The sequence below is a fragment of the Equus quagga genome, chromosome 22 (assembly GCF_021613505.1).
Source record: "Equus quagga isolate Etosha38 chromosome 22, UCLA_HA_Equagga_1.0, whole genome shotgun sequence".
NCBI classification, from domain to species: domain Eukaryota; kingdom Metazoa; phylum Chordata; class Mammalia; order Perissodactyla; family Equidae; genus Equus; species Equus quagga.
Genome location: NC_060288.1, coordinates 6,011,377 through 6,036,754, shown reverse-complemented (window position 1 = coordinate 6,036,754; position 25,378 = coordinate 6,011,377). Strand labels below are relative to the sequence as shown.

The window sequence follows — 25,378 nt, the reverse complement described above, 5'->3', positions numbered from 1 at the left end:
CACAGTAGGAAACTCATGTAAGTGGAATCACACAGTATTTGTCCTTTGTAACTAGCTTATTTCACTCAGCATAATGTCTTCAAGGTTCATCCACGTTGTAGCGTGTATCAGAATTTCATTTCTTTTTAAAGCAGAATGCTATTTCATGGTATGTCCATACCACATTTTATTTATCCATTCATCCACTGATGGGCATTTGGGTTGTTTTCAGCTTTTGCCTATTGTGAATAATGCTGCAATGAACATAGGTATACAGATATCTGTTTGAGTCCCTGCTTTCAGCTCTTTTGGGTCTATAGCCAGAAGAGGGATTGCTGGATCACACAGTAATTCTATGTTTAATTTTTGGAGGAACTGCCATGCTGTTTTCCACAGTGGCTATACCATTTTACATTCCCATCAACAGTGCACAAGTGTTCTAATTTCTCCATATCCTGGCCAAAATTTGTTGTTTTCTGTTTATTTGATAGTAGCCATCCTAATGGGTGTGAAATGGCATCTCACTGTGGTTTTGATTTGCATTTCCCTGATCACTAATGACGCTGAACATCTTTTCTTTTTTTTTTTTTTAAGATTTTATTTTTTTTCCTTTTTTTCTCCCCAAAGCCCCCTGGTACATAGCTGTATATTCTTCGTTGTGGGTCCTTCTAGTTGTGGCATGTGGGACGCTGCCTCAGCGTGGTATGATGAGTAGTGCCATGTCTGCACCCAGGATTCGAACCGACGAAACACTGGGCCGCCTGCAGTGGAGCGCGCGAATTTAACCACTGGGCCATGGGGCCAGCCCCTGAACATCTTTTCAGGTGCTTATTGGCCATTCGTATATCTTCTTTGGAGAAATGTCTATTTAAGTCCTTTGCCCAATTTTGAATTGGATTGTTTTTTTTTTCTTGAGCTGTAGGAGTTCTTTATACATTCCAGAAATTAATTGCTTATCAGGTATCTAATTTGCAAATATTTTCTCCCATTTTGTGGGTTATTTTTTCACTCTGTTGATAGTGTCATTTGGTGTACTTTAATTTTGATAAAGTCCACTTCGTTATTTTTTCTTTTGTTGCCTGTGCCTCTTATGTCATGGTCTTTGATCCATTTTGAGTTAATGTTTATATATAGAGTGAGGTAAAGGTCCCACTTCATTCTTTTTCATGTGGATATCCAGTTTTCCCAGCATCATTTGTTGAAAAGACTGTCCTTTCCCCATTGAATAGCTTTTTCCCCCATATCAAAAATCATCTGACCATATATGTGAATGTTTATTTCTGGGCTCCCTATTCTATTCCATTGGTCTATACATCTGTCTTTACGCCAACACCACACTGTTTAATTACTGTAGCTTTGTACTAAATTTGAAATCAGGGCGAATCCTCCAACTTTGTTCTACTTAATTGTTTTTAAAGCAAATTTCCCTCTTAAATTTCCTAATAGATGTGTACCAAATTAGATTATATCTAACTTTTGTTGGGAGAATCCTGTTGGATTCTAGAGTTAAAAGAGAAGTCCTAAGAATGTTTTAATACTGAGATACATGGTCTTTCCTATCAGTAGATTAAATCAGAGATAACAAACTTAAGTGCTTAAAGGGGCCAGGTAGGTTACATAAATGACTGGAGTGACAGGGGATGGGGAACATGGAGAACCAGGAATGTGCGCCTGATCCATGTTCACACATTCAAAGCACACTGTAAGAGCCAAAGAAAAGAATGTGCAGACAATTTGACCCAGAAGCTGCCAGTTGGCAAACTGTTCAGAAGTTTTACTGCAGAGTCTAAACATGATGAATAAAATGATATTTTACATAGGGAAAGATATGTTATATGTTTAAGCAGCTTCTGTAGCTTAATTTTGGCATTTGTGTGTATGTGAGAGAGAGAGTATGTGTGTGTTAGGATATATGATACATGATCTCCATCCTACTTAGTCAGGGTGGTAGAAGGCAATGGGAGAGCAAAGACTCTGGGGTCTGGCGCTGCCTGGGTTGAAATCGCAGTTTCAGTGAGGCCTTTGTGACTTTGGACAGGGTACTAAACCACACACTCTCATCCTCAGTTTCACCCCTATAAAATGGGAATCATCACAGAATCTATCTCATCACGCCATGAGGATCAAATAAGATAACAGGACAAAATTTCAGTACTAACAGGGCCTGGCAGATAGTAAGTGTTAAAAAAAAATTACCATTCTAATGGAATTTAGAACATATAAAGTATTTTAGGAGGTATACAGTGAAATAAAAAAGGATAAAATATCTATGAGAATCCAAATAAAGGCGAAAAGGAGTGTGAAAATAACAGTGTCAAGGGTAAGATCAGCATATCCTAAACACGTGATATCCAATTGGTTCATAGTTCCTCAGCAAAAACAAAACCCCCAGAATATACAAACAAGGTTCCTAGAAGCACTGCATGCCACCTCCACCTGACTCTTCACTTGCCTTGATACAGATTAAACAACTCTACTTCCTGCTTTCCATGACTTTAACTAGAATCATGGCCACACAGAGGATATAAACTTGCATATTTCTTTCTCTATAAATTATTTTGATAGGTAGTAGTCTACATAAGGATATTATAAATAAACAGTGAATCCAAAATCCCCATATTTTAAAAACAATTTCCAGTAGCTCCATCTTTCCACTAAAAATACAATCGCCATGGTTATAGTTTGTGATTGACACTTATTCCAGTCTATTAAAGACAAGGGACTTTAAACAATTATTGAGCACAAAAATCTCAGATTCATCTGAAAATTCATTTACTCTACATACTTTCTATAGCTCTTTAGATAACACACAAATACATCTCAATAATTTGATAGATTTTATGGTAAAGGCACTAGTAGGAGGAAATTTGACACTAATATTGTTAAGTACTTTTTTGATCTTAGGAAGCCCAATCACTGAACGGTCTCAATTTGTTGAAATACCTATGGGAGAGATGGATAAGAGCTACATAAAGTGGTAAGAGAGTCAGATGACATGGGAGATCCTGGCACTCCACATTCCTCTCTATCCGTCTTTTCATATCTATTGAAATAAGTAAGCTCACCGGTTTTACATTCCATGCAGACGAACTTTCCATCAGGGAGTGACGCCAATCCCAGGCACTCCAGGTGGAAGTGTTTGCAGCACTCTCCCTCACAAGGAATCAGAGAGTCACCAGAGCTTTCACACACCTGTAATATGGCAAAAAACAGTGGTTCTCAAACTTTAGCAGGCATCAGAACCACCTGGAGGGCCTGTTAAGACACAGATTACTGAGTCCCCCTCCCACGGTTTTGATTCAGTAGGTCTGGGGTGCAGCCCAGAATTTGCATTTCCAACAATTATTCTGACAACAATGATGCTGCTGGTCCTTGGCCCTCACTTTGAGGCCTACTGAACTACATAACTATTTCCAGAACCAATATGGTATAAAGTTTGAAAGTCATATTTGATCTTTTATGATTCCTTCTTTGGAATCTGCATACTTTAACTTCTCTTCACAGGGCAAAGCAGTATTTTTTAAAGAGGGTAAATATATGTTAAAAAAGTTAATACTAACTTAAATTTAAGAAAATATTTTTGAAATAAGTCGTCTGTCATTTACTTCCAATTAATAACAGAGTAGCACAATAAAGACTGGCACTTGCACGTGAATAATATGTATTCCAACTTAGAAAGGGAAGAAAAGAGCCAAAAATGGCTTTTAGATCTATAGCTGTAAAGTAATATTATAGTTTAGAAAGATACTACTGTTTCCAACAGGAGGTAAGCATATTATTGGCAGAATATTACAGCAACTGTTTCAAAGTACGGACTAGGTCCCCCGCCTACCTGACACACAGCGTCCTTCTTACTCATTCCGATGCCTCTTCTTGACAAACTCGAATCCACAGACTGCACATCAGATACGTCTGCCTCTGCAGTAGCTGAAGGGCTATCTACTTGCTTTCCAAAGCCTACCTACGTGGAAAACATAGCACAGTTTTAAGAAAAACAAAACAAATTTCCTCAAAGTTAGGTGCTATGAAAATCCTAGTAAGACTTGCTCAAATAAACCTTGGCATAACCTCTTTTTTTTTTTACTTTCTTTCCAAAACCCCTGGATACCAAATGTCTGGTGTTTTGAGAGAAACTGTAGTTAAAATTAAAAAAACAACCTATGTTTCTGCTATGTAAGGAATCAGCAAAATTAAGACACTCAAATTTAAAAATAACCAAAATGATTTCTTTACCATGAATATTTAAAAGACTCTCCCCAAATAAGTCAGGCAAAGCAGGATGTTACTTGGTTTTGCAAAGCAAAAGAGAGCACTGTGCCCAGACCCTTGAACATATTTTATTTACCTGCAGATCACTCAGTCCTCTAGAATCGGAGTCAGAGGTGTCTCTGTATGCTGAACTAGTCATTTCTACATCAGTGGAGGCGCGACTCCTTTTCTTTAGAGGTTTACAGGAATCTGAAATCTCGCTGGCACCTTAATACAACACACCGAAATTAATCCTAAAATAGTGCTTAAAGTTTGTTCTAATTTTTTTGTGGGAGAATAATTTCTTTCCCCAAACTCATCTGTAGTGTGAAGAAAAGCACAGCTCTCTTTGTAACAGTGAAGTCACGAGTCAAAACTTCATGAGCTTCTGACCTTCCTGAGAGTGAGTGATTTCATTGACAACCGCTCTATTAAAACATTTAATTCAGTGCTCCTGCTCTAAAGCTATTTTCAGTCAACAGAACCCAAGTTCCAACCTAAAAACCAATTCTATCAAAACTGCAGGATAGCTGATTGAGTTGGAGCAATCCAGAGAACCATTCAATTTGGAGGGGGAAGACATAAAACCCAACACACTGTGTAGCTTACAAATAGGTCGCAGAGACATCTCCATCTTGTTTTTATTAGGGATGTGACAAATCTTTGATTTGTATTCGATTCGTACACGGATAGTGCCATTTTCCCCCGAATTTTGCAATTCAGTTGATTATTGCCCCCCAGATAAATTTTGGATGTTCATAATCGTCCATCTGAGCCTTCCTTGGTGAAGTGGCATCTATTGTGATCATTAACAAGTGCGGCAGCACATCTACACATGTCATGCCATGTAGGAGGCACGCTGCTGAGGGCCGTAAACAAACAATCAGTGTTCAAATGCAGCCAAACCACGGAGAGCTGGATGAGAGGCCTCTATGTGGAATTTGTGCGGGAAGGAATAAATATGGAAAAAAAAAAAGGCAGAGAATAGTGTGGAATTTTTTTTTAAAACTGTGTGTAATACAAATCCAGCCAAAACAATAGTGCAAAAAGTTACAAAGCAACAATCTCTTGGGCTAATGCAGTATAGGCTATACAGAAACAGCCACGATGAAATGTGCAGATCAGGCACGGTGAATACCAAGGAACCAAGGAGACGGTTAATATTTCAAACCACAGTTTGTGTTTTGGATTTTTCCCCCAAAATTTCCATACAACAAACAGACATCTAGATCAGCCCAGCAAGCTATGGTGGAGTGTGCAGTCCAGAAGAGACCATGGAGAAACAAGTCTCCTGAGGCCATGAAGATCCGCAACAGGCTGAGCGAGAGCAGCACTTGACATATAGCCATGTTCTGTGGTGGAGGATGTGGGCCTCTTTAGACTGCTCAGATTACTGGAACCTCGTTATCACATCCCATTCTACAAGTTTTTCACTGAATGTTTCCTTACATCTATAAGTGAGGGTGCCTGCCCATGTAAACGCTGATTAAAAAACACAAGTACACAAATCTATCTCCTTCTTTGCTGGTGTATGGACCCAGAACACCACCACAAAATATTTCCTTGGCCTAAAAGATCACTGGATTAACAAGGAGTTTTAACAGAGGAACAGGAGTGCTGTACTGAGAGGCTTTCGAAGGGAAACACAGGTACCGCCATTTCCGATGAGTTTCTGAAAATGCTAGAAAAATGACAGACTGCCAAAGACAGCTGCCATGCTGTTCTCCATGATAACGGCACTAATATTAAAAAAAATAAGAGCTTTTAATGATTGTAATGTATACAGTTTGGGCTGTTTGGCAAAACCCTGCAGATGTGCATTAATGATGCTTTATTTAAAAACAAAAAACAAAAACCAAAAACAGTCCTTGTTGAAATTGATCAGTGTAAGTTAAACGGTGGTTTTTAGGCTGGACCCATGATTTAAGCTGTACCCATCCAGCTCAGACCAAAAAAAAAAATCATTTGAATGTGAAAGCAATTGTTCAGAGTCTTGAAGAAGAAACCAGGCAGGAAAATGCCAATAATGATGATTGGCAAAATCAAAATTGAAAACAAAGAAACTGTTTATCGAGCCGCCGACAAAGAAATCTTGCATGGAGACTACAAGTCTGGAGTTTCTGGGATGAAATTGTACAGGAATCTCAGTCCACAGTTTCCTCAATCGCTGCGGAGACGGAGCTGTCACTGAATCTGACAGAGCCCTGCACTCCCCGGTCCGCCGACCCTGTGGAATGGTGGAAACACAACGCAATCAGGCCTCCTAATCTCGCAGCGATCGCGATGTCTTTTCTTGGAGCTCCGCCAAGCAGTGTTCCCTCCGAGAGGCTGTTCAGTTCTGCTGAGGATCTCCACGGAGACCATCGCTGCAGACTTCTCCCCGAGAATGCAGAGAGGCTGGTGTTTTTTTTTTTTAAATAATGCAATTTGCCCAGAGTAAACTACAGGTATTAAATACAGTCTGAATGATCTCACCAAAAACGCACGAATCATGCTATGGAGTTTGTACTGTAGTCAAATTGCACACAGAAAATACAGATATAAGTTTAAGGTTTCTTAAACTTTGTGCATATCTCAAATAGATTTGCATAAGATCATCTAATAATGGCCATAAATATGCTATGAATCATTTTAATTTACAAAAAGATTTTACAGCACTGCAAAAATAGACGTGGCAAGATTTTTTTCAATCAGGTTGTCTTGTCTGATTTGTCATAGTCCATGTTTGACAAACATTAATAGCTACTATTCGGTATTCAGTCGAATACCAAAAGAAGTGGATTCGTCACATCCCTAGTTTATAAACCAGTGAAACCCCAGAATCTTATGGAGAAAAGTTGGAAACAGTATGAAGTCTACGTGGTGTTCTCCAATTTACCAAAACAAATGAGACTTTTCACATGGAGGTACAGAATAAGATCAACTCTAAAAGTCATACACACACGCACGCACACACAAACACTGGGGAATACTTCAATTTCACACAAATTATTGACTGAAGAGCAACAACAATGATTTACAGAGACAAACAAAAATACATGAAGTACAAATAATTCTTTAAAATTGGTTTTAATCAAGGAAATGCAAAGCAACATTATAATAACTCACCTTTCTGTAATCCAGTCTTCACTGTAGCCTGAGGAACTGTTTCAACCTGTTTGGACAGAAAAATACAGCATTAACAGAGAATTTTTTTCATTTTTAATTAACAGAGGGAAAAATAATAATTCCATCAATCTAAGTAATGATGAGTGATTAATGTATCTGCAATCTGAGCTCAGTCCCATCTTCGGGGTAGAGTTCTCTGTCTCGAGGTCAGGGAGGGCTTAAATCCTAGCTGCCTGTGCTGAATACCACGTGACAACACACAGCCACATGCTTGCTTGCAAAGACGTCCCACCATTCCCTCGGTATACGAAGAGAACAAGATACTTTCCTCAGTGTCTGGGAGGCAGGAGAGGGGTTGTTTCTGCAACCAGCCCCGATGTTGCTATAAACCCCTCCCGCCCCAAAGACGTTAGGATAAATTTTTACTTACTATGATACTCAGGTTAATGTAACTCACGCCACTTTAAGACCCTTCCGCGCCTGCACTCACAGCTAAGTTGCTGGGAATCAGGACCCTCTCTGTAGAGAGTGCTACAGGGCTCCATACAGCTGGAAGCTCAATACTTTTGCTGCTAGTACAAACTTAAGAAAATAAGTTTGTGATATTGCAAAAGCACTTTCTTGAGTGTCTTATGAACAGTGTCTTGATCCTACATTAGGAGAGCGAGATCAGAAGTTATTCTGCCAATGTATATGTAAAACACGTGATAATTTGAGGATTGAACCATTGGAATTAAAGAAAGGATGCTGTTTGGAGGAGTTCCTGTTTAAGCTATGAATTGAATTTTATATTTCTTTAAGATGTGGTGAAATATGCATGTTGAAACACATTTTGTAAATATTTAAGGATTGTTCTAAACTTTTTAAAAAATTTTTTATTTTTTTTACAACAGGTAAAAAAACATACAACAGAAGCGCTTTTATAAGATACAATTAGTAATACAAATATAAAATCTTCTAAACAATCACTGGTATTGTTCTCCTACTAACTATACACAGTGGCATTAACAATTTGTCCCAATTTTGTACTCATTCTGCTTATTAATTTTAAACTGATTGGTCACAGACTGAATTGGGGAACCAGCTGGCAAAATCACAACTTTATTTTGGTAGTGAATACTGTAGATCTGCAAGAGCTTAGAAAGATTTTTTGGAATATAATTTCCTACATATGAAAGTTAACTATGATAAATGAATGACAAATTAGTGTATTACTTAAATTTTAGTTAAATATTTTTGGGAAAATTTTTTTACATGCTTGATGATACCACAGAGCACCCACAAAAGTCATCTTTTAAGTTTGGAAGCTTAAAATTATGAAAGAAATAATTTAAATAGAAAAGTCCACTCTTCTCCGTATTAAGTGGTTTAAAAATATAAAGCTTATTGGAACTAATACTATACAGAATTCTTTTTGTTTAATAGCAGTTGTCTGGGCTGTAAAAATGGATATTCTTTCATTTTAAAAAACTAAGAGAACTCTGATTGTGACTTGAATTTAAAGGAGTAATGGTTTCTAAAATTTACTTTGAGAAGGTAATATGTAAATTACTACATTGACTATACTGGTTTAATACCATTCCGTCAAAATGCCTCTTTTTTTTTTTCTACCTGAATAGCATTTATCTGATAACCCAATAACAGGTGAGAGCCATTCCACTGGGAAAATAACATTCCAAAAAATCTGTGATACCAACAGAAAAACCAGATCATCTATGATTATCTGTTTTTTAAATATAACTCTTATAGTTAAATTAATTTGATTTGTTTAAAAAATAAAAACAATACATACCAGCAGCTTAAACCAAAAATCAAAACTAAAAAAAAGGGAACTCAATGATGGTTCCAAATAAAAATCATGAAAACACAAAGTCATTTTGCTCATAACAGAAATTTCAAAATAAATGTGAGGAATTCTTTAAGTCTTGCACCACTGGCTTCCCATCTCCTGAAGCCTGACTCTTTTCTGTGAAAATGCTTGAAGCAGAATCACAGAGATGGATGTATTAGAACTGGGCACTGGAATTCACCAGGCAGAAGCATAAAATAGTCCAGAAAGGAAACCCAGTGGGGGGAAAGTTTCTTTTAAGATACCAATATAAGCTGCAACATATACAAATACAATGTTTTAACTCTCTACAGGTAGGAAGCCAACCTGCTCCTTTTTGATCTTCTTCTTTGGCACAACCTCAGTGGATTTCTCTGATTCAGAACGAGTTCGAATTGATCTTCTTTGTTGCTTCTTTTCTGCTGAGCCTAGTAGATGATTTAAACAAACAAATAAAAACTCATTTAAAGATACCTTGACGGTAATGTAATTAAGATTTGACCAAATTCTCTGCTTCTCTTATCTATTACTTTTGGTCTTTTAATTATAAATCATTAAAAAGCTATTAAACACTTAAGAGCATAAAAAATTTTACAGATCGAATTGTAAAGGCTGATAGGTTGAGACTGGGATTCATACAGGACTCTACATTACACAGATAAAGGATTGGATTTTTAAAAATTATAAAGTCAAATTAGATTAGCAGAGGCAGTTTAGTTTTAAAAGCAGATGAACACACTTAGGTAACTATAATTGAAGAGGGGAAGGGATTGAGGGGAGGATGAAAGTGACTTTATTCTCAGTTCACATTAGCAACTATTGGCTTAAAATTCAATCAGTACTACATAGTTTGCATTTTAACAAATGAATCAAATTAACTCGATATGTAAAACGCTTAACAGTGCTTGGTGCACTTACATAAGTTTTGCTATTATTATATTATCAACAACCAAAGGGAAAAAAGAAGGAAATGCACAAAAATGTGATCAAAACTGAATCACTGATTATCAAGGGACTTGTTATATTTTAGAAATAATTAGTCGTGGAAAACTAGTTAAACAAATTATCAACCTTTTCATGTTAAATAATGAAACAAGAAACCATCAAGATTTTTAACCAATAAAATTCTTCGAAAGTAAACAGAAGAAAATTCACAAAGACCCCAGTTTGGAAAGGATAAAAAACTTAGACTGAAGAGCACTATGTGAAAGAACACTGAGTCAGGAATGATTTCATTCTGTGACCCTGAGAAGGAAGGGGATCTTCAGTGCAACTGTTCTCCATATTTTTAGAGCTTGGACCACCTAAATGGTCCTTCTTAGATAATAATCACCTTTTGCTTGCCACAGGAGAACACTGCTAAGATCTCCTATAAAATCAGGCAGAAGCTACTTCAATAAAACATTCCATATCACCTGGATATCTTCCAGTTTCACTGTTCTTGTCTATGTGTAAATGGCTTCCTCCCCTCAGTTCAAAGCCAAAGCAAAGAAGGATCCCACTACTTTTCTTTTGGGGAAGGAGTAGGTAGTTTAATGATAATATATTGGTTCTGAGCTGTGGTTAATCAAGTTCTAGCAGAGAAGTCACAAATGAAGGTGTTGGCTCCATCCTTTACTCTCACCTCTTCTCCCTATACTGATGAAAATGTTTACTAAGACAAGAGATCACCTACCCTCAGACTCTTGAGGATCCCAGAGATCCATACTGCAGTATAATCATCAATAATCAAGTACCCACCAGGGAAGAGGAAAATAAAAATTGAACTGCTTAAAACAAAGATCTTTGTTTTGAGGATGACAAGGCAATTGTTCCATCAAATACAGATGAAATTTGATCTACTGTCCTAAAGAAGATACGGCAACATGACTTCTTAAAATTATTCTGAAAGCTCCCTAAGAACACACAAATTCTACTACCTTTAAATCCACTAAGAAGTATTATATTTATGCTCTGAGAGAGAGGAAGTGAGCATCGCTGGATTTGGAAAAGAGCTTAGAAATCTTGTAGAAATGTAAGTACAGTTCTTCAAACCACAGAAATGCAGCAGTGCACACACTCTGTGTATCCCCTAAATCTACCAGGAAAAGGCTCAAGAATTCTACTGTTAACACCAACTGAGATGATGAGGCCGTTGGTTTCTAAAGGGAGATCATATCTCTTTTCTGACTTTTCAACTACTCAAGTTATTTTCACCAGAAGCAAAATGGCTACTTAAAAAGACAAACTAGGCTTATCAACCAAAGCTAGTAACCAAATTTAAACCAAAGTCAAAGCTTCAGAGCACTCATCCCTGAATTAAGGTTGCAACATTAATTTACAACCTAATTATGTGTGCCTATCTAAGGAAGTACCTGGGCTTTTTCCAGATATAAAGCATTATAACCTTCCACTTTGCCTATCACTTAAAAGAAAAAGAAAATTCACAGAACTTAAATCTTATGATGAAAAGATTACACAAAAATAAAATGTTTAGTAGCTGAGGGGAAGGAAAAAACAAGTTCTATTAAAAAAAAAGGTATAATATTTCAGATCAGTCTAATATTATATGAAGAACTTATTTTCTCCCTACTTAGGAGAATGCAGATGTTTAAATAAAGATCCTCCCAGTCTAAGTGTTGCATTCAAATTCAGACAAATTACCAACAGTTTGGGGTAAAGAAAGGCAACAAAACGGATATACCTAACTATGGAGAGCTGAGGCCAAAAGATCCTTTTAATAGTCAAAGAAGAGAACAAACATTTTGGGTTACGGCTAATTAGCACAAAATCTCCAAAGTCCATTTATGCATTCCTTCAACATTCTAATTTCCTTTTTTATATAGTATTTTGAAGTGATACAAGCTGCAAATCTGGTTCTGGACTTTGCTACTCCCTCTTCACTTGAATTCAGCTTCCTTTCCTAACCAATTTTGGATAAAGGCATACCGTTTAATATTCCCCATCCAACATATGCCCATTTCCTCTGCCACCACCTCTCCCTGTCTTGCAGCCCCCATCACTTCGTTTTTAAGAAAGCTAGCCCATGGACCAGTCCAGGTGGCCTAATGGTTACATTTAGTGTGCTCTGCTCCAGCAACCTGGGTTCGGTTCCTGAACACGGACCTCCACAACTCATCTGTCAGCCATGCTGTGGTGGTGGCTCACCTACAAAAACAGGAAGACTGGCAACAGATGTTAGCTCAGGGTAAATCTTCCTCAGCAAAAAAGAAAAAAGAAAGCTAGCTCTAGTTCTTTCCTGAACAATGATTGTTTTTCTCTAGCTTTTATAATAATAAGAATCTTACTCAAAATTTTCTTCACAAAAATTTTTACCCCTTAGTGCCACTCAATCACAGGTTTGCCTGAGTTACATTGATCCAAGATTACTACCTCTGGTCGTGAGACTTCAATTCTAGAAAATAATTTGATCACTTCTTAGATTCCAAAAAATTTTTAAAAGAACAAAGTGAAACAAACTCCCTTCTCCTAAACTAGGATTCCAAATGACCAAGCTGGCTGCTATCTCTCTTTTTTTTTTTAAAGATTGGCATCTGAGCTAACACCTGTTATCAATCTTTTTTTTTTCCTTCTTCTCCTCAAAGTCCCCCAGCACACAGTTGGTCTATTCTAGTTGTAGGTCTTTCTGGCTCTGCTATGTGGGATGCTGCCACAGCATGGCCTGATGAGCAGTGCCTTGTCCGCACCCAGGATCTGAACTGGTGAAACCCTGCACTGCCGAAGCAGAGCGTGCAAACTTAACCACTTGGCCACGGGGCTGGCCCCTCTAACTCTTTTCTTGGTGGCTGTATGAACCAAAGCTGCCAGACACTCAGTTAAACTCTAAAGTCCTTAGTAAGTCAGTCTCTTAATAAAAATTACTTTGACTATTCCAAAGGCACAATCTTAGTGAACTTAGGCATTTCTCCTTTAAGCAAGAATAATATGGCTTGATTTTCAATTCATGGTATCTGTTGTTAATCAGAGTACAGATTATAATAGGGCCCCTCAGCTACTACCAGCTAGCTAAGAATAAAGAAAAGAGCATGGGCATGCACCAATATGTTTCCAATAGTGGATAAAAGAGCAAATGGTGAGAATGTGTTAATAGTGCTGGAAAAGTAAAGCTGTTATTCTCATGCAAAGAGAGATAATCAAATGGTGCATTTACTCAGATATGTATAGATTTTATAACTATACTCTTTTAATTACAGAACCCTCCTGTTATTTAAATTCCTGCAGGAAAAATAACTGTTACTATGAATAAAGCTCTCTAACCCCGAAACCACTGTTTCCTATTGAAATGATTGCTTTTATAGTTTATTTTAAATATAATTTGATTTTTTTTTTTGAGGAAGATTAGCCCTGAGCTAACTGCTGCCAATCCTCCTCTTTTTGCTGAGGAAGACTGGCCCTGAGCTAACATCCGTGCCCATCTTCCTCTGCTTTATATGTGGGATGCCTACCACAGCATGGTCTGCCATGTGGTGCTATGTCCGTATCCAGGATCTGAACTGGTGAACCCCGGGCCACCAAAGTGGAATGTGCACACTTAACCGCTGTGCCACTGGGCCGGCCCCTATAATTTGATTTTGATAACCAAAGTTTCTTAGGCACATAACTACTATGTTACAGTAGAACAGAACTATGGCTCCTCAAAATGGATCTATATACTCTTCATTCATACCCACCTGTAGAACCAGATGTTGTTTCAGGAGATGATATATTCTGAGTTGCCTTTTCATTTCTCTGGTTTGGTGTAGAAATTATAAGTCTGTCTTGTCCCCTGACACTTATTTCCGTTTTGTTACCAATTCCCTTCAAAATAAGGCAAATTAAAAAAATAGGTGATCACCAGGCAAATGGCATCATTGGCTTATAAAAGACAGCTTAAGATGATCATAATTTGCTTGAATTTTATATGGTCTTCGATTACAGTTATTATCTTAGTCATTATCAGAACAATTTTATTAAGTCATCAGGACATATTCTAGAACATACAGACCATGTGAAAAAAAAAAAAAAACCTTTGTCTAAGTCCAGATGACGAATATCACAAAAATGAACCTGTACCACATAATTTTCTGTCAAAAACAAAATATTTTATGGTCTGAATAGTCTCTCCCTTCTTATCACAGTAAGAGAACTCTAGTCATTTTTATTTGGTAAAGTACCCTACTACACAGAAAAAATTGTCAACACATCTTGAAAGACAAGAATATCCTTAGATACAGAAATATGCCATTCATGGTACCAAAATGTGCACCCAATAAGCAACTTGGAGCAGAGAGAAGGCAGGTACAATTACAGTTCTGTCTCATTTTAGGTATTTTTAATGCAATGAAATTAAGGAATGATTTATAAATATCTACGTATTTTTAAAGCCTTCATTTTTAAAAGATAAGTTTTATCTCAAATTTCATTTAATTAGCACTCTTTGGAGGGGGAGTGACAAAGTTTGATTTGTGCATCCAAAAAGAGATAAAAACTAACTCCAAGAATAAAGCCAATTTGGATTAAAAAAATGCAAAGTATTCATTTGCTATTCAAAGCTATCAGCAGAACCAAGTGGAGACTGTTAGGTTTTTCAAGCAGCTTAGCCTTACTGAAATCAGCTGAACCTATAGGCAAAAACGGGTTAAGAGAGGATGCTACACTTATCTCTAGGAAAATATATCACTAATGAGGCATACCTATATTTAATGTTTTTAATGAGCATATGACAATGTTAGGAAACAAGTACAGGATTCTTGAAAAATACACATCCATGAGGTGCCCATAAACTGAATTCAGTGTGGGCCCACAGGCCCACAATTGTAGTATGGGCTGGGAGGGTAGTGAAGAGGTACAGGGAATAAAAGTTACAAATGTTACAAAAGAATTTTAAAGTCTTAATGCTAAAGCGTAAGTGCCCTAAGTGGAAGCCCAGGGCCAGCAGATGGAGTCATTGTTTGAAGAGGCCATTTTCACCCTATTACCCAAGCTATCACCACAGTTAATTGTTACAGAAAAAATATAGTTCTGGTATTTCTATAAAATACATTAGCTATCCCAAGCCAACGTGAGTCTAACAAAATTCCTGGTGTGACCAAAAAGACCAGCAGGTACAATTGTTACAATGGTTAATTCAGATAACTGACAAAAATGATTTAATAAGAAGCATACTTTGCAACTAAGAAAAATTTACAAAGTAGAAAGAGGCAAAGTGCCCAGTTCTTTTCCACAACTTTAGGGAGCAAAGCTCAATTTTGGCTGCACAGCTCAAGATTAATCTAGTACAGATGGGGATATTACAAAAGAGGGGAAAAAAAGAAGAAAAACATAGTCTTTTTGCCTATGTCTTTTTTGCCCCATCTTAAACAGAGTAAACTGACTATACATGTCAAAGGCAGAGGATACATACCTAACTTATGACCTCGAATTGTTTGGTTTTTTTGGAACATTGGCCCTAAGCTAACATCTGTTGCCAATCTTCCTCGTTTTGCTTGAGGAAGATTGTCCCTGAGCTAACATCTGCGCCAGTCCTCCTCTATCTTGTATGTGGCACATTGCCAGAGCCTGGCTTGATGAGAGGTGTGTAGGTCTGCGCCCAGGATCCAGGCCTGTGAATCCCAGGCCGCAGAAGTGGAGTGTGGGAACTCAACCACTATAGTACCCAGCCGGCCCCTGTTTGTTTTTTTTTTTAAATGCCAAAGTTGACTACTTATTAAATACTGTTCCCCCAAACAACCCGTGAGAAAAGGAGGTACCTTCGTTGAGTAAACAAATTGATCGATAAATTTCCCATCTCCTGTAGCATTCTGAAGAGCGAACACTTGTTCAATTTTCACAACTGGTGACATGTTACACTTCTGCAGATCCAGGCTCCCTTTGTGCATTGTAATGGAAGCTGGTAAGGATTTCCTTGCTGCTGCCGTTTTCCAGGCGATTTTAACAGGAGGGGGTTCTTCCTCTTCCACACTCATGTGCCGCCTCTGGCTATGCCTCCGAATTTCAGTACTTGATAGTGAGGAGGCCACCTCCCCTGCATTGGTCTGTTCTGGCTGGGTATTCAGCACTGATCTCGGTCTTCGTGTTTTTTTAACTTCAGCTTTGGAGGCAACATTCTTTTTTGCTTGGGATAAAGCCTCCTCAGGTTGTTTATCAATATAGATAAAAGTATACTGTTCTATTCTTTCTTCTCGGGTCATTTTCAATGCTTTCTCTGCATGGGCAATGCCAATATCCCATTGAGCGCGTTCTCTCTGAGGTCGGGGTTTCCGAATCTTGAAAAAAGATATAGGCATTATCGTACATGCTTTAATCTAATAGATATATTTAAAACAATATGTATTTCCCATGTGATCTTGTCATCTTTCTAGGTATACATAAATATCTTCAGGTTCTCCAGTCAAATAAATGAAATGTTCGAACTCCATAACTTGGGTAAATCAGGATTACTATCAGATGACATGCAGGTCCACTCTGTTTTATATGTCCTTTGTTGACAACTCTGCTGGACAAGTCCCTCAAAGAGGGAGTCGTCCTTCTCACATTATATTCATAAAAAGCTAGCAATAATGAGGGCAAAGAGAAGAAAGATTACAGAAGTGATGACTTTCAGTGGCCAATAAAACACCAACATTAAAAATGACACCCTAAAGCTCAGGGGTGCTAAAGAGATCACAACCAAGTGAGCTGGCAGAGAGCCAGCATTTGAAGATGTGCTGCAGGGTTGTGCCATAATGCAAACAGGGGCAGAAGGAAGAGAAAGGAGAGAGCCCTGAGGAACAAATGAGAGCTGACAAGACACAGGAAAGCAGGAATGTGGAAGAGAAAAAATAAACCTGAATCACAGTGTCCACAGGTCTCTATGTGCACGCTTGATCAGAAGACTTTGGATTGGCAAGACAGGTAAGAAAACTTTGAATAATGGTATGTGAGATGACCAAGCAATTAGGAATTATCCAGGGTGTTAGACTGAGGTAGCCTGAAATTAGCTAATGAAAGTATGAGGCAGTAGAGTATATGTCAAATGCTGATATATATAAATCTATAAAATGTTAAGTCTGACAAAAGTAATCAAAATCCTGTGTGATAAAATTTAGCTTTTAAAGTCCAAAAATATGACAAATTTCTTAAAAACAAGAGACCCACACTAAAATCAGTTGAGTTTAAAAATCTCAACCAGACAGATTATCAGGGGTTCATGTCAAAATTCTAAAATATCTACCACTACATCAAACATATTTCTTGGTTCTATCACTTGTGTAACCTTGGTTGAACCAGTTACTTAAGCTTTCTGTGCCTCAATTTCTTCATCTGTAGAAATAGGAAGAATAGTATCTACCCCATTTGTTAGGAAGATTAAATGAATTAATACATAAAAAATGCTTAAAACAGTGCCTCACAGTAGATTTTCACTAAGTATTTTAAAAATTTTACTTTCATAGAACAATTTTCCTAAATAAGATAAAGGGGAATCATGGAAAGATGCTGAAATAGGAAAAAGAATAAAAATCCCTGGCAAAATCAACATTTCACTAGCACGTACTAGACTTATGTAAACAAATTCAATTCAAAATAGAATCCAACGTTGACTTAAGAAGATAACATTTTTAATAGTACTATAATGTTTATATTACATTAAAACTTATTGACAGTTACAATAAATTATTAAAACTGAACTTAAAGGAGTGAAAACAACAAATCATTCTAACAATTGTCTGAATTCAAGTATTAAATTATTAAGTCCTTTAAAAACCATATTGGATTGATACTGTTAATACGTTGTCAGTTTACCTTTTGTTTCTCTGAGTGGTTGCTGGCTTGTTTGGTTGCCTCAGCCAGTAACTCTTCATACTGTTTATGACCTTTATACTCTCGTACCCGCTTTTCATGAACCCATGCCCTCTCTGGCTGGTTGCTAAAAAATTGGACGTGATATTCCCGGGCACCTGTAAGTAAAAATTCTTATTAACCATTTCAGAACATAAGCATCTAAATACACTTTGCCAAAAACGTGAACCTAACCCAAGTTCCCTAGTATTATTACTCTTATTAAAAATTGTACATTATGGATTGTCCAAAGACATAATCCAACACCTACCAATTACACAACTAATAGTTACTGTAAAAATCATCCCAAATGATTAAACTTAGTACAGCAAGTTCTAAGAGAAAGAAAATCAGAAATTCTGCAAATTATCAGATTTGTTACCTTGGTCCCACAATTAATTTTTACTTGCCTCAAACCTTTTTACAAGCAAATTTGGGTATAAATAAATAATTTTTCCTTAAAAAAGTATAAAATCTTTTATCAGACTTTTAAAAGCCAAGTGTTAGTCTAATTGCTTTTCTAGCTATATAAAAGTGTGGTATACAGGTCTGGGGTGGAGGAGGAGAGGCCACTGAGACTCTCTCAGGGATCCCGTGAGGTCAAAGCTACCTTCATAATAATATCAAGATCTGATTTGTCTTTTTTACTTTGTTGACACTTTTCATTTAATACTACAAGAGCAATGATGGATAAAACTGTTGGCATCTTAGCACAAATAAAGGCAAAGAGTGACACCAAACTATACTAGGGTGGTATTCTTCACAGCCATACACTAGCAGTTAAAAAAAAAAAAGCCAGTTTTACTTAATGTCCTTAATGAAGCAGTAAAAATTATTAAATTTACTAAATCTCAACCTTGGCTACATGTCTTTTTAATATTCCATGTGACGATATGGGAAGTATGCATAAAGCACTTTTGCATACTGAAGCATGACCATGGTTATCTTGAGGAAAAGCACTTGTGTGATCGTTTGAGTTGCAATTGGTCACTTTTTCATGTAACACCATTTTTACTTTAAAGAATGACTAAAAAAAAACTATGGTCATTTTAACTTGAGCATTTGGCAGATATTTCCTCAAAAATGAACAAAGCAAGTTTGTCACTTCAAGGAAAACAACTGACAGTATTTGTTGCCTATAATAAAATTTGATCTTTCAAGCAAAAATTAGAATTTTGGAAAACTAGTATCTGTTCCTGAGTCTTCCAACTTCCCAATGATAGAAGAATTTCCTGATGAACTAAGTAGTGATATTAAATAACATGATTTTTAAAAATATCTACAAAGGAATATGTCAACGTTTGGAAGATATGCATGACTTGGTAAACCACTATGTTTTAAATGGCCAATGTATGATGTTACAAAGTCATGAAAGGTAAAAGATCCATTCAAAGCCCAAGACAGAACCAATGGATTTTAACGTAACAAAGTACAAAAAGTTTATTGATATGATTTCAGATTCCACACTGCAACTAACAGACCACTTGTTGAGTTTTGGTGTAATAGCAAAGAAATACATCCACAATTATCTGAAAAGGCTATTAAAATACTCTTCCCCTTTTCCAACCATACATCTGTGTGAGGCCAGATTATCTTCATATACTTCAACCAAAACAACAAATCATAACAGATTGAATGTAGAAGCAGATACAAGAATCTGGTGTCTTCACTTAAGCCAGACATTAAACAGATTTGCAAAAATCTAAAATGATATCATTCTTCTCATTAATTTTCTCGACAAAATAGTTATTTTTCATAAAAACATAATAACATATAATGGGTTAAAGTGAATTAGTAAATCTTTTTAAATTTCTCAGCTTTAATTTCTAAATTAATTAAATAGTAATGGATATAACCCATGTAAAGAAAAGCTTTTTAGAGTCCTCAAATTTTAAGAGTAAACGGGATTCTGGGACCAAAACATCTGAGAACCATTGCCCTGGGGTAGTGCTACTCTGAAAGTGTGGTTCCCAGAACAAGCCAGTCTGTGACAAAACAAGCACAGAAGCTGAGAGCAGGCATTTAGAAACTGTTGATCTGACGCTGCCATGACGTCTAGGCACATGACCGGGGTCTTACACAATGCATTTTTTTGGAGACAGAGGCCTTTCATTTTCCTCATAGCTAATTTTATTGTATTTTACAGAAATATTGGTCTATGGTAGACTGGAAATTAAAAAAAAAAAAAATTGGTTCTTTACCAAACATAGTTTGAAAAACCGCTCTAGAGAAAAAGGCTCAGGTTAACAGAGAAATGTAGAAACTGGTCTTCTTGGAGAATTCACGATAATGCAAGTAGGGAGAGAAGGCAACAAGCAGATGCTGACTAGAAAAATGTGGGCACAGGCTTAAATGGAATCTAATTTAGTTATCTGAAATTGAGTATATCTTGGATTTGAAAATTTTTAATTTTATTAGACATTAACAGTAGATTATCTAAGGAATTATTCTGAAAATATGTAAAATAGTCTATGAGAAGAAAGAAACACACACACACAACTCAGATTTCCATATCATCTACTCTGAGAAGGAAGAGCCAAGCACAAATTTCACTATAATTAATCTAAGAAAGTTTATAAAAAGTCCAAGGGCTTTGAGGGACAAAAACAGAAATAAAACCTAAATAGGTGAGTTGGAGGATAGGGTGGTGGGGACAGGGAGTAGGGTTAAAAGAACATGGGACAGAATCTGTTTCCAAAAGTCAGAGTCAGTTATTTAGAAGCAAACAGATAATCCCAAAGGACTTTATAGTTAAACATAAAAACTAAAACTCACAGATAACACAATCTCATTTTAATGTTTATTTTCAACTTCTTCCTCCATTAAATCATTTACTACAGATGAAACAAATCACTTTGCCTCTTTGTTAGCACTTTGTTTCCTGCTGGCTGGAAAACTATAAAGTAAGGGCGAAATAAAAACCTAAAGACCTGAGAGATTGAGAATCAAACACGTCTCTGAATAATGGGCTAAATTTCCAATAGAAAAATGTTGAGGAAATGTTTTCATATACGAAAAACAATACACAGGTAAAACCATCTGGTTTTAAACTTAAAAAAATATATCAGAATTAAAAGTTATAATGGGTGTAATGTGATACCATTTAAAACTCTCAGTAAAAAATCTTTATTTTCATATCTATTAATTACAATATGCACAGAGAAAGAGAATTACTCTCAAATTCCCAATACTAGTTACATATCTGGAGGATGAGACTATGGGCACATTTTGCTTCTGACCATATATATTTTTGTATTGTTATAAGCAGAAAAAGTATTTCATTTTTTACTTTTAAACTTAAAATGAGACCTAAACAATGAAATATAACAAAATAGATATGCGATTCAAACATCTTTCAACATGCTCTTACAAAGAATTATATCTTTATGTGTGAAAACCGTTAATATATTTTCCAGTGCTAAGAATCTGACTAATAACAATACTGAGTAATAACAATACGGAAACCAATGATTACTATATATAAGCAAGACGAATTTCACAAAGTAGAAATTAAGTTTTATGCTGTGTTTTTTGGTTTTCAGAAAAACTATTAGAAAACTACTTCATTTAAAACCACACTGCACAGCCATACAATGAAATGTTACTTGGGAATAGAAAGAGATGACATACTGAGACACACTACAACACAGATTACCCTCTAAGACATTAGCCTAGGGCTGGCCCCACGGCCGAGTGGTTAAGTTTGTGTGCTCCACTGCAGGAGGCCCAGTGTTTCATTGGTTCGAATCCTGGGCGCGGACATGGCACTGCTCATCAAACCACGCTGAGGCAGCATCCCACATGCCACAACTAGAAGGACCCACAACGAAGAATATACAACTATGTACTGGGGGGCTTTGGGGAGAAAAAGGAAAAAAAAAATTTTAAATCTTTAAAAAAAAAAAAAAAAAGACATCAGCCTAAGTGAAAGAAGCCAGACACAAAAGGCCACATTATTGCTTCCATTTATATGAACTGTCCAGAAAAGGCAAATCTAAGAGACAAAAAGCAGTCAGTGACTGCCTAGGGCTGGGGGAAGAGGGGAGGAACTGGGGGAGTGACTGTTAATGGATACAAGATTTCTGTTTCAGGTTGATGAAAATGTTGTAAAATTAGATTGTGGTGATGGCCACACAACTCTGTAAATGTACTAAAAACACTGAATTGCACACTGTAAAAGGGTAAATTTTATGGTATGTAAATCATCTCTCAAGAAAGCGATTATTTAAGAAACTACTGCAGAAAAAGAGAATTTAAAATATCAGAATATGCATTATTTTCAACCTAAATTCTGGGATTTCCCAAATTCTGAGATTTCTGGTTTCCTCAATAATACAAACAAAATCAGTTTTTCCAGCACTAAAGTAGGAGATTGCCTAGGGGGTAAGAGATCAGATTAGACTGACTCATAAAACTATATACTTTCTTTGAAATACAGATGAGGCAAAAATTGTGCTTTCATTTGTATCCTATAAAAAAGATGAAATTAGCAGGTTTTACTAAAGTAATTAACTATGAAACTATATATAATCTCAGAAGGATGTTTTTCTAAGGGGAGAGAACTGAAGAGCTACAACTCTCACATGATATAATATCTTAGAGTGCTCTGGAGGCCCAGATAACGGACATGAATTGTTTTATTTAAGAAGGCTTGGCCCTCTTGGGAAATCCTTGTCCCTTTCTTCTCTCATTCATAGAATCACAGAGTATTAAAGCTACAAGGTGCTTCAGAGATTACTAGTCCAACACTCTTATTACATAAATGAAGGAACCAGGACTGCCTCCCCCCAACCTCTGTCAATTGTAACTAGGGGAATTCGATCACTTTCCCTTTAATATAGAGTAGCGTTTAAGAATGGAGGTAATAGAATAATATTTGAGACTCTATTTACTTATCTGAAACATAAGGATAATAATAGTACCTACTTCATAGTGTTGCTGCTATGAGGACTGCCTAACATATAAGAGAATTTCTTAACACAGTGCCTTGCACAAAAGTAGACATTCATCCATGCTGGTTTTTCTTGACTTCTGCCCCATCAACGCTTCCAGCTCCCTAGTTACCCCAGGTTTCAATCAGCAGCTTATAATGACGAGGTGACTGCCTTCCACACTAGTGCAGATTACCGGCAGTGTAGCACAAGAATTACAGATATGGCTGATCCTGTCACAAATCTGACTTGCCAGACTTAGGTAGATACTTCTTCTCCTCATAACAGTGAACAGGGACCAAGATAGACAGTTTAAAGTGAGAGGAAAAGAATTAGGTGCACAGTTGTCACAGATAATAAAGAACTCAACATGTAACAAGAGTTTGCAAAACAAATTGCAGAAATAAATTCCAAACTCAAAGCTTCCTCTGGCTACTAAGAAGTCCATACCAAATGCCAATCTCAGGAATCTAATCTACATGTTTTGGTAAAACCTAAGAAAAGGAGTAGGGAAAAGTTAGAACACATCTTTTCTTAATATTTATTAACATTCCTAAGGTAGGATTCTATGCTATATAGCTAGATTCAAGGTATACTTCTATGTCATACTGAATTTATTAGGATGTCCCAGTAAATTTAGAGATTCAAAAATGGAGTGAAGGAGGAAAAAAAGCATCCTGAAAAATTTATCAGGAAGAAAAAGCACTTGTCTGGGTAAAAAATTACTACCCATAGGATTCAATGATGAAATAAAAATGTCCAAAGAAAACTTGGCCCAAATGCCTATTAAGCTCATATGAGACATCTTATTACTTATCCATCTGCTTTCTTTAGGAATTCATATGAGAGGTCAGTCAGATTAAGGTTTTTTTAAAAAAGAAATGTGAAAGAGAGTATAAGATAAATGCAAGATATTGAAGGGAAAACAAGGACTGTATCAGTTGTAGATGCTGTCAGTTAAGATGACCATAATTATTTCACTGGTTATTAAAAATTGATATTACTATGTATATTTTGGTGTCAGATTATATATCGTGTGTATTCTTATATTCACACACAACATTTAAGATTTACTTTTTTCTCTCAACCTTTCACTTAGTATCTATTTATGCCTTTTCTTACCTCTCGTGTTAATTTTGGTATGAACCTCGAGCTGGGGATCACTTGAAACCATACAAGGCCACCAAGGATAGGTTCCCACCTTAGACCAAACAAGATCGCCAACCTGGAACTTAACACCAGTGGACACTTCTGTTGTTGGAACAGAAGATAATATCGGCTGAACCTATTGGAAAAGATCATAAAACTTCATCAGCAGAAAAATTTTTAAAAAGAAACTATGTACAAAGTACATTAAACATGCTAACCACGTAAAATTTACCTTCAATTATACTTTTCTTTGATCCCTGCTATCTATAACTAGCAAAAAGGAAAAAAAGAGGATGAAGATAATTAATAAGCCCTACTCCAAATAATGAAAATAGGATTGATAGTTTCTGTTGCCAAATTATTGATGAGGCACCTTGAGAATTCACAAAATCTATTAAAAAGTGGTTACAGTTTTGAAAAGGAAAACAATTCACTGAAAATATCTACCTCTTAAACCAGCTCCAAGATTTATTTCAGTATAACTTCTGAAATAAAGAAGGATGGAAGTGCAACAACACATGTTAAATGTGTTATAAATTAATCACTCTGCTTTCACCTTCTTACAACATATTTGGTTAGATGCTATTCAATAAAGCAACTCACCGGGGTTTCCTCTTTTAGAACTAGGTCTTCTCTTGGTTTTTCTGATACAGTGTCAACCCTCTCATTTGGTCTCTAGGTGAAAAGGTACAGGTGAAAGGAATAAAATGGCAGTCAACCAAAGAAGAGTGACACACACAAAAAGAATTAGAGAACTAAACAGCAAAGAGAATAAAGGGCATCTATTAACTGAATAATGTAAGGAGTAAGAATACAACTTATGCAGTACATGAGGCTGTGTCTTAACATTCATTTTCCATTCCACACCATAGCTATGTTTCCCATTTCTTATTTTATTACTTTTAAAACCTAATTTCTTAGTTTATGTGGGATTTTTTGTGTGTGTGAGGAAGACTGGCCCTCAGCTAATATCTGTTGCCAATCTTCCTCTTTTTGCTTGAGGAAGATTGTGCCAATCTTTCCTCTATTTTATGTGGGATGCCGCCACAGCATGGCTTGACAACTAGTGCTAGGTCTGTGCCCAGGATCTGAACCTGTGAACCCTAGGCCACCAAAGCAGAGAGCGTGAACCTGACCACTATGCCACTGAGCTGGCCCCTGTGTGTGTTTTTTTTAACCTACCAGAGTACAGAAAAACGGGCACTTGGAGATTGCTAGTAAGGCGTAAGTTGTAATTTTTCTGGAGAGCAATTTGGCAATATGCATGAAAAGCCTTAAATTTTCAGACTTGGACCCAGCAAATCGACTTCTAAAAATGTATATTGAGAGAGCATTAAGG

The 25,378-nt window shown here is 36.6% G+C and overlaps 1 protein-coding gene across 7 annotated transcripts in view; it reads right to left on the bottom strand.

The window, feature by feature from the left end:
* Positions 1–25,378, bottom strand: part of NSD3 (nuclear receptor binding SET domain protein 3) — a 103,257-nt gene that overhangs the window by 34,390 nt on the left and 43,489 nt on the right. For 6 of the 7 annotated variants that reach the window (XM_046648550.1, XM_046648548.1, XM_046648547.1 and 3 more), the window contains 10 exons: positions 24,643–24,714; positions 24,013–24,175; positions 17,924–18,078; positions 15,892–16,407; positions 13,834–13,960; positions 9,491–9,591; positions 7,336–7,381; positions 4,325–4,455; positions 3,812–3,940; positions 3,045–3,171 (listed from right to left, as the gene is read on the bottom strand). In XM_046648550.1, coding sequence (XP_046504506.1) covers positions 3,045–3,171; positions 3,812–3,940; positions 4,325–4,455; positions 7,336–7,381; positions 9,491–9,591; positions 13,834–13,960; positions 15,892–16,407; positions 17,924–18,078; positions 24,013–24,175; positions 24,643–24,714 — 1,567 coding nt within the window. The remainder of the gene's footprint in view (positions 1–3,044; positions 3,172–3,811; positions 3,941–4,324; positions 4,456–7,335; positions 7,382–9,490; positions 9,592–13,833; positions 13,961–15,891; positions 16,408–17,923; positions 18,079–24,012; positions 24,176–24,642; positions 24,715–25,378) is intronic. The other variant, XM_046648553.1, reaches the window with a different exon arrangement.